Source organism: Anthonomus grandis, chromosome 6, assembly GCF_022605725.1.
Source record: "Anthonomus grandis grandis chromosome 6, icAntGran1.3, whole genome shotgun sequence".
NCBI lineage: Eukaryota > Metazoa > Arthropoda > Insecta > Coleoptera > Curculionidae > Anthonomus > Anthonomus grandis.
The window spans coordinates 11,338,368-11,352,711 of record NC_065551.1 but is presented as its reverse complement, the minus strand read 5'-3'; the positions used below and the strand labels follow the sequence as shown (position 1 = coordinate 11,352,711).

The following is a 14,344-nucleotide window of genomic DNA, read 5'->3' as shown; positions in this document are numbered from 1 at the left end:
TGCCGTAAGCATTTTATGCACTTGAGCACTCGAGACCTTAACTTCAAATTCCTGTCTGAGTTTCTTTTTCAATGCATCCCACGACTTAATTCCACTCTCAGTCTGAATGTACAACTTAGCCAGACCTGATAACGATTTTTTTGCAAAAATCAACTTTTGAAGTTCATTCCACCCAGTTATATGAGCTATTTCTTCAAAATCTGTGATCCATTTATTGATGGGGTAATCGTCTTTGCCATCAAAAATGCGGATACTGTCCTCTATGTCTCTAAATGTCAGAGAAAAAGAGCTTTTACTCTTACTTGTCCTTTTTGGAATATGATTTGTAGAATCTTCCTCTAACGATTCATCGTCTTCTAACTCTATCGCGTTCTCATCGTCAGAACTTTCGTCTTCTTCCTGGCCCTCATTTTCGCCGTCGTCATTATTCTCGTCAAATTTTAAGTCATTAAGAAAAGAACACAATCTAGTTGCCACTTCACCATGGGTACCACTGTATTTTAGATCTAACACACCACACACAGTTACAAGATCACCTAACTGAAACTTATTCGTAACTTCCTCTATTTTCTCCCGCAACTCACTAGAATCTGAGCCTAACCCGAAACCAGAAAATTTACGCAAATTTTTCCTCACTTTTCGCGGTTCACCTTCGTTACTATAGGCAATAACATGTAACAATTTTACCGTCTTATATTTCGCATTCGTAATATTTTGCGCAACTTTACTAATTTCATCAAGCGTAGCCATCTTTATTTTAACACAACCCCAAAAAAAAAATTAAACAAACCCGAAAACAACGCAAAACCAAAAAACGAAAAATATGTAAAGTAAATAACTTCTTTCTTTTCGTAAAAAAAAATAAAATAAAACGTCCGTCTGTGACTAACAACCCAAAAGAGGTTTTGTGTTAGGTATTTTTCTTAAAAAAAAAGCTAAAAATATTCTCAAAAATAAAACCTCGCGCCTTACTTTAATCTTAAAATTAAACACGTCTTTTAAACACAAAAACAAATAATTAAAATATCTCATGCATTACAAAACTTTCAATAAAACAGCAATTATTGCAATGTATATAAAATTGCAAGTCATAAAATATCTTAGGTAAAAGTGGTAAAACCTAAAGATTAACCTATATTTTAAAACAATATTTGTCCTTAGAAGAAAATATAGTTCCGATACCTATTTCCTTGGTATTTTTCTTTGTTGGCACAATCCAGCAAAAAACAACAGCTACAAGCAAAATTCTACGGGCATGCATCATACCTTATTACGACGTCAAGGATCTTCTTAAGCTTTACCTTCATTACCCAATTACTATGACACATAAAGCTTCAACGTCACAAAGCTTTTGGCTATACCGCTCTGATCCTATCTCAGTCCAAGTTCATAATAAAAAAAAGGCAACGAAGCTCCAGCATTGCAGTGTCCACAGAAAAGTCACTACCGTGATATACCGTCTTTAATTTCTTCGGCACAGAAATTTCGTTCATGTCAGTCCTGCGAAATCCGTATTAACTTTATCTAACCTTATCCCGGACGAGCCCCCAAAAATGTAGGAATTTATCAATGTCTAGGGTTATGATAATAAAAGTTTCTGGTATCAATTAAATAAGGTTTAATAATAAAGTCAAAAGTTATACGGATTTTACAAACAGCAGCACAAACAATCTAACAAAGATTCGACACAGCGGTAACACAGCCAAACCAACATGAACAACGGATGATTATTTGAAATAAACATCTAAGAAAGAATACTTCTGTACTCACGTCTTGAGTAACCTCTTAAATTTATTCGTCTTATATCTTAAATAAATCATAACACCAAAACCCCGTCTAGATTATGATGTCAAGACAGATAAAAGCACTCCCGATAATAAATCAAGCGTCTCTTGATTTTCCGTCTTTTCGGGAAAAACTTTTAATATATAAACGTCGTTTCGTCGTTATCGTCGTAATATTTTTTAACGTCCCGCCGCGCAACTTTCGCTACTCAAATCTAAACAGAGACTAAAAACCCCCGATTTTGTTCTTACATCAACATTTCGGCTTCGAACTCGAATACCTGGAACTACCGCAAAGAAAGCCGTTTCTTAAAAACGCTTCGATTTCCATGTTATTGCCTTTGGCGGCTTGCCGCGACGATTATTATTAGAAATGCTTTGCCGTTTGTTTTTATTTGTTACTTTGGGCGGTCTCGTTTGTAAATAATATAAGAGATATTTATTGCATTAAGAAGATAAGGTATGATAAAAAAAAATATGTACAAAATTAAAGATTCCCACATATATATATATATATTGTTATATATATATATATATATATATACAATATATATATATAGAAGAAATTGATTGAATTCGTCAGTGATCACGAAGCCGGCCTGATATGTTCTTTTTGTTTCATCATTTAAATTTAACAGGGTTTCTGTAACCTATCAGATCTAGGGAGTTGTTCTTGTTGTTTAAATCTTTTAAATCAAGACTGTCGAACAAACTCAACTCCCCTGAAATAGTCCCTGTAAACCGGTTAGTTTTGCCGGAATATTATTTATACCATAACAATGTCTCTAAAAAGGTCTGTACAAAATCCTAGGGCATACTCCTGAGGTCAAAATATGCCGATTTAAAGCAACTTATCTTAGTCCAAAGTCACTTCGTTTCCTAGTTATAGACTGTTAAATTAAAAAAATAAAAATCGATTTTATTTGAAATTGATTTTTATGATGAAGTCAATTTTGCACATTTTATGTATATTTTTGATGAGCATCCGGCACATGCAAAAATTCTTTCTTTCTATTTACATATGTAACACTCCATTTTCAAAAATTTGTTAATTCATAGTAGGTAAACAGTACCATAAATATCTCATCAATCAATTTAACTCTTGCCTATATGTTCAGGTGTAGTACTGTCCTTAATTGGTAATACTAAGACATTTTTACTAATTATTTTGCATAAATTAACCGAAATTTTACTGACTTTAGAAAAAATTCCAAAATAACAAAACAAAGTTTTACCTATCGATTTTTATTTTTTAAATTAAATTTTTTTTTAAGTTAAAGAATGGAAGGATATATGCTGCCAACCTGCAAGAAGTTGCTATAACCTTAGAATTTTATTCGAGAGCTGCGTACAACTATCTGAAAAACTTCATTGCTGCCTTATCCAAGCACATTACAAAAATGGTACAGTACAATTAATGTAAAACCAGATTTTTCTAAGCAAGCCATATCACTAAAATTCAAAGAAAAACTAGTTATTGTAAATATAACTATGATGAGATATCAATAAAGTAACAAGTAAGTTGGTATAACCACAGTGGGCAATCTTCTGGCATAGTGGATCTGGTGACCAATCTAAACAGGGAGTATCGCAATGCTCTCTGCATACCAGCTAAATATGCATTGGTTTTTTGAGCAGTGTGTTTAGATGATCATTGGAAAGTCCCACTAGGATATTTTTTAATCTACTACTGTAAGAGCAATATAATATAATATAAGGACACTCTACATTACTACAATCTGTTCATATATTCATTTCAAACCTTATATAAAAATCAGTATAAATTCTAGTAGTTTACTCCTTGTAGTTTAAAAACATACAAATTTAAAATTTCTTATATACTTAGCACCAAAAACATACAATTTGTCTACCTTTTATAGGAAAGGAAATAAAAAATAAATAAAAATTCACACCAAAATTTTGCCACATTTTTCTGATAATATACTTGTATCTTGTAAGTAAACCAAATGGTACACAACTGTTAGAAAACAAAAATTTCTTTTTTTATTATTATGCAGTTTATAGCCTTTATATGTTATACTCTTTAACACAGTTTTTTGTGAAGGACCAAGGTAGAACCAAGGGTAGGATTTATCATAATGGTTTAAGGTTAATTGAGTAGGTTTATTAAAAACAGGGAAAGAAATGGAATCAACTTTTGTTTGAAATATCGCACACACACTTTTTGTATATACCTAGGCATTGAAACATATAAATGTAGCCAATGATTTTCTTTTTTCTTGTTAAAAACACATTCTGTTAATTTTTTATCTTAATTTTAATAAATGTAGTAGGGAGCCAGGGTGTACTGATTCCTCTAAATAAATAAATAAAATGTTAATAAATAGGATTAGATTAATAAAACTTTGTTATATATGGTCTATGTTTTTTTCCCCGATTAAATTTAATGTTTTGTGGTATAGTTTACAAATTAAAGTCAAAATATAAATCCTTGAAATTGAAATATTTAAAAAGAGAAATGTTACACAGGCGAATCATAATTGCACGACAAATTATGAAGTTTTAGGAATAAAAGAATTACAAAGTCGTGAATTAAGTAAAAAAACTTGGTAAACAAAAGAGTTTTTTCAATAAATGTATTTCAATACAGCTTTAACATTATATGGTTCTACATATATCCTATAATTGTTTGCTAGAATCTTGTCTATGTAAATGCTTCGCACACAAGCAGGCAGCTCCAATAGATTTAGCACCTTAATTCCTCCTTGTATAAGAAATATTCTCTATATCAAATGTTATTCTAATATGAGGTTTAGTATACCGGGTGACACAGAAAAAAGGGAACACTTAATAACTTTTTACTTTTCAAGATAAAGAAATTAAATTTAGTATATCGATAGAATAGGAGAGTATCTTATGACATATGCTATTATTTTCCACCACTTCCGGCTTAACAGGAAGTGAACCTAACTTTCTTATTTTATATGGGACACTTGGTATATTATTACGTATTTCCATAGAAAATAATATTCTAAAAACAATGATATTAATATTTGCTACCTTTTGTTTTATACTCATAGAAAAAAACATTTTTTTAAATAGGGTGCCATGAATGCGTTGAAAGTTAATTTTTAATCAAGTAATCACGGAAAAATAGTTTTCTTTGCATTTTATGACTTAAATTTTTTAAACGCCTATTTAAAATATCCAAATCATTAAATTTGGCATTTGCTTATTTTTTTTAAATAGCACATTATAGGGAACAAACAATTTTCAAATGTGGTTTCTTTTTTCCAAAAATTTGATATGATTATTTTTTAAATCGGTTGATTTAAATCAACCGATTTAATAAGTTGTTTTAAATAAGCCCATAAGAAGAAAAAAACTAATTTACAAAAATTAACGAAAAGGAAGCATTGTAATGACACGCCTGCCTATTTTTTTCAACTGACATAACACATCATATTTTGCCATACGTCATATTACTATTTGAGAATAAAAGAACACATTTTTCAATGCAATATTTTTTTCAGTATCTTAGTACGACATATTTTATTTAACATTTACCTAACATAACATAGGTACACACAAACGGTAAACAAACAAAAAATATGAGGTTTACAAATTATTTTAACATAACATGTTCGAAACGACCTCCTTCTTGCAATTACGCATGCGTGGGAATATAGCGCGCGACATATCAACTTTTTCTTCATTGGTAAACATTTCAAATATTGGCAAATTTATTTAATAAATAATAATTGCGCTTGACAAGATGTCATGTATTATGTCAATTGAAAAATAATTGAAGAACGCGTCAAAACGCAGCCTATTCAAGCAATCAAAGCCTTCTATGCTATTTTTATAGATAAAATGGATTTATTTATATGACTTAGTTTTTTTATTCTTATGGGCTTAGTTATCACCCGATTAAAAAATAATCATATCAAATTATTGGAAAAAAGAAACCGTATTTTAAAAATGGTTGTTCCCAATAATGTGCTATTTAAAAAAAAATTAGTAAATGCCAAAATTAATGTATAAATATAAATATTAAAATTTTCTCCATAGTAATTTTTTAAATTAGGAAAATCCTCGTTTTTATTTTAACGTTTTCGTATGTGGCATCTTTGATTATTTGGTACATCTTTCTCATATTATCCTTGTTTTTTTAATTTTGTTCCTATAATATTAATTTTTCTGGTTATGTATGAGTTGGTTTAATTTATTTCTATATTCTTTATCTAATTGGGTATAGAATTTCATCACTTGGGCTCTAGTTTTATTTCATGTCATAATACCGTTACTAATTCAGTCTTTTATTTTTTGTATGTTTTTTTGTTCTTTATATTGTAGGTTTGTGAAGCTTTTATTAATAATTGTAGGTATGTTTCTAAGAAAATTGTTGTTGCCTGAGTCATGATTATTCATCACAACTGACCAATCGAAATCTCATAGTATTCGTCTAAACTTAGGAATATCCAATTTAGTTTTAATGTCATTGTAAGAATTTATTAAATTATATTGCTTTTCTTCTATTTGACTATAGCAAGCAACATTATTGGGCTATGATCTATTATATCTGCTTCAATTACACATGAATTTAATTGTAAATTATTAGATTTTATTTTTTAATTAATAAACAAGTGATCTAGGCAAGTTTTTTAAAGAAATCTTGTGACTCAGTTATTATATGACTTGAATCATAATGAGTTCATCAGAGAAGATAGCATGATTATGATTTCATTCTAAGATATGTAGATTGACTTCTCCAACAAAAATTTCGATATTAGAAAAAGTTATTATATTGCTGTTAATTTAAAAAATGTGCCACTTACTTCAAAATTTATTTTAATTAAGGTTGCTTTTGAGTTAGTCAACTGAGTGAAAGAAAAATCAACACTCAACTTATTTTTTACTAGTATAACAACACAGCATTATTATATAAAATTCTGTAGTCTGGTATATTAGAATTGTTTATTGAATCAATTTGAAAGATTTCACAGAACACGATATTATTGTGCTAATAAAATGTTATTTATATGTTACTATGCAAGTAATTAGGTTATCAATGTTTCTATTTAAGCTTCTTATATTAAAATGAATTAAGCTAATATCATACTTCTTATACTTTAAAATTTCTAACATTTCTTGGTCCACAATTCCATCTAGTCCCATTTTCCTTATTTATTTCTTCCAATATATAATTCTGAGCGGCAAATCTGAGTTTTTGTAATTAGGCTTTAGCCTAAGGCCTACAAGTTTTTAAAGTCTCAATTGAGTAGCGGAAGTATTCAGATAAAACATAAGGAAACAACAGAATAGATATGTTCTTTTCTTAATCCCCAATGAAAAATTGTTCCCAACTTTTCATTTTACTAGTTAAGATCTCCTTCTTATAGTCTTGTTTAATTACAGAATTTTACTTCTAGCCAATGGTCTTCACAATTGTAATTTTTTTGATAGAAAGATAAATTTCCTGATCGGATTTAGCATATAGCGTGACCTCCTTAATAAATTGTTTTTTGAGTTACTTCGAATTTTGGAACTAGAATCATTCAAATTAAATGTTTTGTTTACATTTACTTAGAAAACTAGATTAATCTAAAATTTGAAAATAATAAAATGATATCCCCTATTTTTATTAGTTCAAGCTTTGGCCAATGAACGAAGAACTTTGTAAGTACGTGCATAACCTCTAATCCTTAGAGATTATGCACGTGATAACATAACTAGAGAAGTCTATATCTAGTTATAACATGGTGCTCTATAATATATCTATCTCACGATTATATAAATAAATGAATTTCTACTGTCGAAGAAAACATAAAAAAAACCAAAAATATCAAAATATTTTACGCACTTTAACGACTTTACGGTTAAAAAAACGCCAAAACATTTGTTGGCAAAGTATATATTAAATGTCAAATAAACGTCAAATTATTTTTTACGCACTAGTGTGTAAAAAGACTTTTTTAGGCACTAGTGCATAAAAACTGAAACTTTACACACCCTGGGAACTCTATAAAAAGAACACTAGGCATGGTAGTAGAAAATAGTTATTTATGTAAGAAATGTGTAAAATGATCCTTTTTTATGATTGGGAAACTTGTCAACAAACTGGTTGAAAAACCAAATCCAAAATGTGGACAGATACTGCGGTAACCTTTTCTCGCCAAGCCTTTCTACAATCACGGTATTGGTTTCACCTTAATTACATTATACGTTACTTTTTTTTTGTACAACAATTGCGCGTGAGTTCGCTTTTTTAATGTATTTTTGCAAATACAAATATAATTTTTGATCTGAGAACTTGGCATGTTCTATTGGAAATTTAATTTTAAATACATTTTCTGGTAGGGTATTTATGCAAAAAGGGCTTGAAGTTCGAATTAAAATTAAAAACCAAAATGGCAAAAACATTACTATCTCAAATACAGTAATTTAATGTTTTTTCAATTTTTTTATATTTTGCAGCAAAACAAATAGTATTACAATAGTAGTATAAATAGTATAATAGTACAAAACAATACTAGGACACAAGTACAAACACTTTTTTAAATCATTTTTAAAGGTAACAAATAGGAATTTGGACATTTATTATACAGTTGCATAATCTTACATATTCTACAAGATGTAGCTGTCGGACTGCTAAAATGCAGCAAACATTTTGTAGGGCACTATAAACAGAATAAATAGAAGATGATTCTGTAAATTTGGACTATAAATTTACTGATTTGAATTAGTCATATAACCTGCAACTTTGGGGCGTCGGACCAGCTGATCGCAGCTCAATTGTTGTTGGCCAAAATCGGATCAGAGTTTCTTATGGCATTAGCTATTTAATATGTTAAAATTAAGTTTGTATTCAACGACAAACTACTCATGTATTCGACCAAAATTTCACAGTCGGAAAAGCAGCAGTGCTAAGTATATATAAGACTCACTAAAAAGTATCCTGTACTGTGGACTAATTCGTCTAAGTGAGGACTATGACAGACTAGTTCAGCACAAATTGAGAGGTGCACAAATTTTAGCCTATGAGAAGGAGGTGCAGATAAACCTATACTACAGTAGGGCAGTCTCGGTTAAACTATAAAGGGCAATGGAGTCTTCCTGCCGATTTTTTGAACTGCGGATGGAAAACAAAGACGATAACATTTTAGAGCTGGAGAAGATTCTACTAATCACCTAATTTTATTATATGATAAAGGAATATAGCAATATAGCAAAACAAAATTAACTAAGATTTTACTCATACCTGTATAAACAAATGACAAATTACTTCGAAATGCCATGGTTAGAAAATATCTTAAATAATAATGAATTATAATAATAATATAATAATCACAAAGTTACTTTCATGAATGCTGAACTTTTCTGATGACCAAATGGTACACTAATTAACCATTTAATAAACTGGCAGTGTTCCAATTTACCAGAGCAGCTTTGAATGGAGTTTATGAAGACTTACAATTGGAAAAATATAAGTTCTGCACAAGACAAAATGACATAAATTATAACAATACATTTTATTCAAAAGTTAGTTTTATTTATTTATTACTATCAATATATAATATTACCTATTAAGAATCTAGAAATAGAAAACTAAACTAAGATAATATCATGTGCACATTTCTTAAATGTTTTAAAATTACTGCAAAAGAAATCAAGACTGCATACTTGTTCTGCATACCTGTTAACATTTGCAGAAATCTTATTTATTGGATTGTTCAACAGATATGATGTTCGACAAAAAGGAATATGCATGACCTCTAAGTTGCATAAAATGGGATATAAATTGAGAAAAGAGCCAAACACTCAGGACATCTGGTTAGGCCACTTTGTGAGGAAAATAGACTTTATAAAATTTTCTTGTGACAATGCAGCAATAGACAAATAAGACATAGTTTGCTCCATACTAAGAACTACCCCAGATTTAAATAGTCTGTATCTTACAAACTTTATAAATCTGGATTGGATGTTTTCAATTCGACAAATGTTGTTTTAATAACAAGGGGACCAGATAGATAGAAACAATGTTTTCAGTGCCGGAACGTTTGTAAAATCCTTGCATGATCTCCTCAAAAAGCCTAAGAGTTTATTTGCCTTACAGATCATAATGTCAAACTGGTAAGAAAAACTAAGCTTTGGATCTAGATAAACACCTTCATCCATCCTTCACTAATTCAACACTCTTTAATGCAACATTGTTAATGGAATAATCAACAGCATGACGATTTTTTGTCTACTTAATCTCATAAAACAACATTTATTTACGTTAAGTACCATGTCATTTTGTTGCCACCAGGAATATATTGTGTTTATATCATTTTGCAAAGTAATAATATAATTTGGAGTGAAGATTTGCTTGTAGACTTTTAGGTCGTCAGCAAAAAGCAGGAAATGAGGAACTCCAGAAGATGCCTGAAATGTTGATGAACTGGTGCTCTTCAATCACTTAACCCTGCTAATAAAATCCAGATTCTCTTTGGTATGCACAATTATGTAACCTAATGCATAGTTTTGGTTTTCATCAATATTTCTTTGAAGTCACAAGACTTGAAAACTGTCTAACTTCTACTGCATTTAAGATTTGTTTTCCAAAAAAGACCTACTCTAAGGTCAGGAGAGTTAGTTGGTTTAATCAAAGCTTGAGAGCAATGCGGGATAATATTCAACAGTGTGATGCACCCCATTACTTACAAGAATACATAAAAAATTAATATCAGATGGCAATAAAAACTGCAAAAAAAGGTAGCAATTGACCAACTAATTTTTCACTTATTAAAGAGTACAGGAGCATCACAAAAACCGTAACTATTCCCTACATGATGAATTAAATAATTATTTTTTAACCTTGCTTCCTTATTACATATCAGTCCAGTTCTTTGGACTGATCTTGCCGACAGGTCTTTGTAGATTTAAAAATATTCACATTTCTGAGTCAGTATATTTATGCCAATCTTATTTTTATAAAATTATTACATTGTACCTGTATATTAATGCACAAATTTGAAACTCATGAAGATATTCAGATCAACACACCCTTTAAAGAGAACCCCAAATTTATTTAGACTGGAGAGGAGCAGAAATGGTTCATCATGTATAATAATTACTCATAATCACTATACATTTCTTTGACAAATTACCCCTAATGAATTTAATAAAAATACATAAAAATCAAAGAACTTGTTTTGGTGAGAGCACATTAATCCCATAATATGCTCTATTTCTCATAAAGAGGAATATTTTGATAATTCCTTGTTGTTATAGTCTGCCAGTTTATAATAGTGATCTGTTCTTTTTTTTCATGCATTTTATATTTAAGTTTTTATTAAGATGATAAAATTTTATAGATTTTTACCAACTGCTAAATATAAATATTGGTTTTATTAGTAATATTTTACATGATTTGTCTTATGTAAAACTTAAGATCCAAATACTTATTAAAGGTACTTTGTAGTGAAAAATATGAGGTAGCAAAGACCCAATGGTGATGTCCTGATCCAACATAAATGAACAGAGCCTCAATACTGCAGTATGATTTCTCTACCCCCTAGTCTAAAATGTAGGAAACATTTACAAATCCCTTACACTCCATAAATATTATTTTAGGAATTCCTCCAATATATTTAATAAAGTCCTTTTAAGCACTCTTCTTTTACTTTTTAGGATTCTGAGCATTTCTTCACTACTGCCTAATGCAACTTTGTGCGAACAAGACCTATTTTTATTTTTCCTGTCTATTATTATTATACTATGGATTGGGGGGGAGTTAGTAATTCCATTGACCCGGATTTGGACATGGGCAGCACCTGGTACATTGCACCATAATATTACATTCTTTTTCTGCCACTGACATTTCATGAAATAGATTATCATTGACCAGTTTCATAGAAGACAAAGGGTATGAATGGATTTGTTTTAATGGCTTGTTTTCTTCTTCATTGTCTTCTAATAATGATAGAAGCCCAGCATTAAAATTTCTTACTTCATGTTTCACTTCATCAATCATTACTCTAAATGCTATAGGCATTTAGAGAAACAGTTTTGTAAGACACACAGTTTTGCATTTGATTTCCTGGACTCCTATCTCTAAATTAATTTACTAACTGATAGATCTCAACTAGCTTTTGGAGACTAGCCTTTGCATATATAGGGCAGCACACAACTTGGAAAAGACAAAATAATACTGGAGAATGTTTGCATAAAATCTTTCGAGAAAATTAAAAAAAAATTTTAATATATAGAAACCTAGTGGTATTAAAAAACACTTGAATTTTAGGTTTGGTTTTTGAAAATTTATTATAACATAAATAAAATCTATTTAAATAAAATGCTTGAAAAACTCAAAATCCTACTAGTACACTGGGAAGAGGTCACATGAATATACACTTTCATACAAAAACCAATAATGAAAACATCCAATTACAGTAAAAAATTACAAAGAAAGATTCTCACAAATTGATAGAATTTGTCAAATTGTACTAAAATTAAAAAAGTTATGTGATGTGACCTAAAAAAATTGTAAATAGATCATCAATAAACCAAAATAACAAATTTCAACTAATAACAGAGATAGACTAAGATAGTAATGTGACATGAAAACTCATTATGTCCAACAGCACCACAAAACTTGATTTCAAACTTCACCTGAAAATTCAATATGTCTAATGTTTATCAAAATTAATTATTTACATCCTAAATAAATTTGAAATTTTAACCAGATCAGATATGCCCTTTAAATTCCCTAATTTTTAAAATTAATCAATATCATAAAACTAACTTAATTTCTAAATTCATACTTAAAATTTAATAGATTAATACTATGCACCATGCAAAAATCCAATTGTATTTGAATGAGTAAGTGCCTTTGTGATAGAAAAAAAACATTTTTACAAATTTAATGTCAAAACTTCCTGGCCACAAAACACATTTCCCTTCTTGATACATACATATATATTCTGAAAGCACACACACATTTACACTATTCTTAGATTATAGTACTACCCCATGATTTAATGAATGGAGACCAATATGATTAGACTAATAAAAAAGTTTGATGCAAATTTTTTGTCATAAAATTTTTCTAAAACAAATGCCCTCAATTTTAAAAGTACTACCAAGCATATCTAGTTTTCTGTAAGGTATTTAAAAACAAATTGTTTTTGTCATCTTTAAATAATAATATATTTTAATAAATACTAATTGTTATCTGTGTTTTTTTGTAATAAATTACAGGTGAATACATAAAAAGTGAATAAATGAAACTATTAAATGAATAAAAAACTTACCTTGGGTGAACTGCAAGGATGTCATAATTAATGTGTTATCTTTAGATAAGTAACAATATCAAAGAACACACTACTTATAAAAATTCTAACTAAAAATATTAGATATGACAATGTGTGTTTGAATGAATAAAAAATGGTATTTAATACTTTATACAAAAATGAATTTGTGCCATGGAATGCACTAATGCAGGTCCCGTTTTGCTTACTATTTTATCTATACAATAAATTTTACCACACATGGGCAAAGTGTGTATGAAGCTAAAGCTAGCATCAGATCGATATTAGCGACCAAAATCGAGAACGCATCTATGTCGGTTGCTAGCAACTTGTTTATAGTCCGCGCTTGCTGTTATTTAATCAATGCCCGTATCTCCTGAAATTTCAAAGGGATTGCGAAAATTGATAAATTCTTTGGGGTTGTGTTTTATATACCTAGGTATACGTGAATATTTTTGTTCTTATACGTAAATTAGCATATTATCTGTATATATAGTAATGATATATCGTTAATTTCTTTATTCTACAATTCAAGAATAAGATATAGTCTGCTCTCTTTGAAGATTATTTTTAAACTATAATGTTTAATTATTTCAAATTAGATTTATCGGCTCTACCCCATATTATGACCATACTTAAGTAGTGATTCTATTAACGATCTATATACTTGTATGAGTAATGTTCTGCTTAAAAAATCTCTGTGTTTTTATGTTATTTTACTGCTCCCGAAAAATACAAAATTAATCAGAATTGTTTTTAATACTTCGTATATTCAAATACAAAATATTTAATACTTGGTGTGACATAAAGGGAAATTCTGATTGAACAAGGCATCCTGCGTCATCCTGCTCTGCACCATTAATAGCCGAATCTTCCGTATGATAATTTCTACTTGGGAAAATTATTATATTAAAGATTAATATAAAGAAGATTAGAACAAACTAAAACCAGGTAACTAAAAATTTTAGTTATCTTGTACAGAGTAAGAAAGGCCTGTCTCATGTTTCTTGCCCTATGTTTAATGATATTAAAGCCAGCTATTTTAATACGTAATTTTTTTAGTTTTGTTACTTCTACTTAAAATCTTTTTAGTGTCTCTTGTGCTGATTGTTTTAGTTTTTGTATATCCCAGGGGCGTACCCAGGTAGGGGCAGAAGATAAAATAAATGTCAATTTTCCTGGCACGTGAAAATTAAAAATTTGTTACCTACTCTGCGCAAAATGAAGTGTTAAAAACAAAATATCTTTTCAGTCAGATATTTTGATTTAACTTTTTTTTATCTATAATTAAATATTCTACAACAA

General features: G+C 29.4%; 1 protein-coding gene across 3 annotated transcripts in view; it reads right to left on the bottom strand.

The window, feature by feature from the left end:
- LOC126737914 (polyamine-transporting ATPase 13A3-like) overlaps window positions 1–13,310 on the bottom strand; it is a 139,356-nt gene extending 126,046 nt beyond the window's left edge. For 2 of the 3 annotated variants that reach the window (XM_050443008.1, XM_050443007.1), the window contains exon 1: window positions 13,043–13,310. In XM_050443008.1, coding sequence (XP_050298965.1) covers window positions 13,043–13,067 — 25 coding nt within the window. In that variant the 5' untranslated portion in view covers window positions 13,068–13,310. The remainder of the gene's footprint in view (window positions 1–13,042) is intronic. The other variant, XM_050443006.1, reaches the window with a different exon arrangement.
- Between the last annotated feature and the right edge of the window lie 1,034 nt (window positions 13,311–14,344).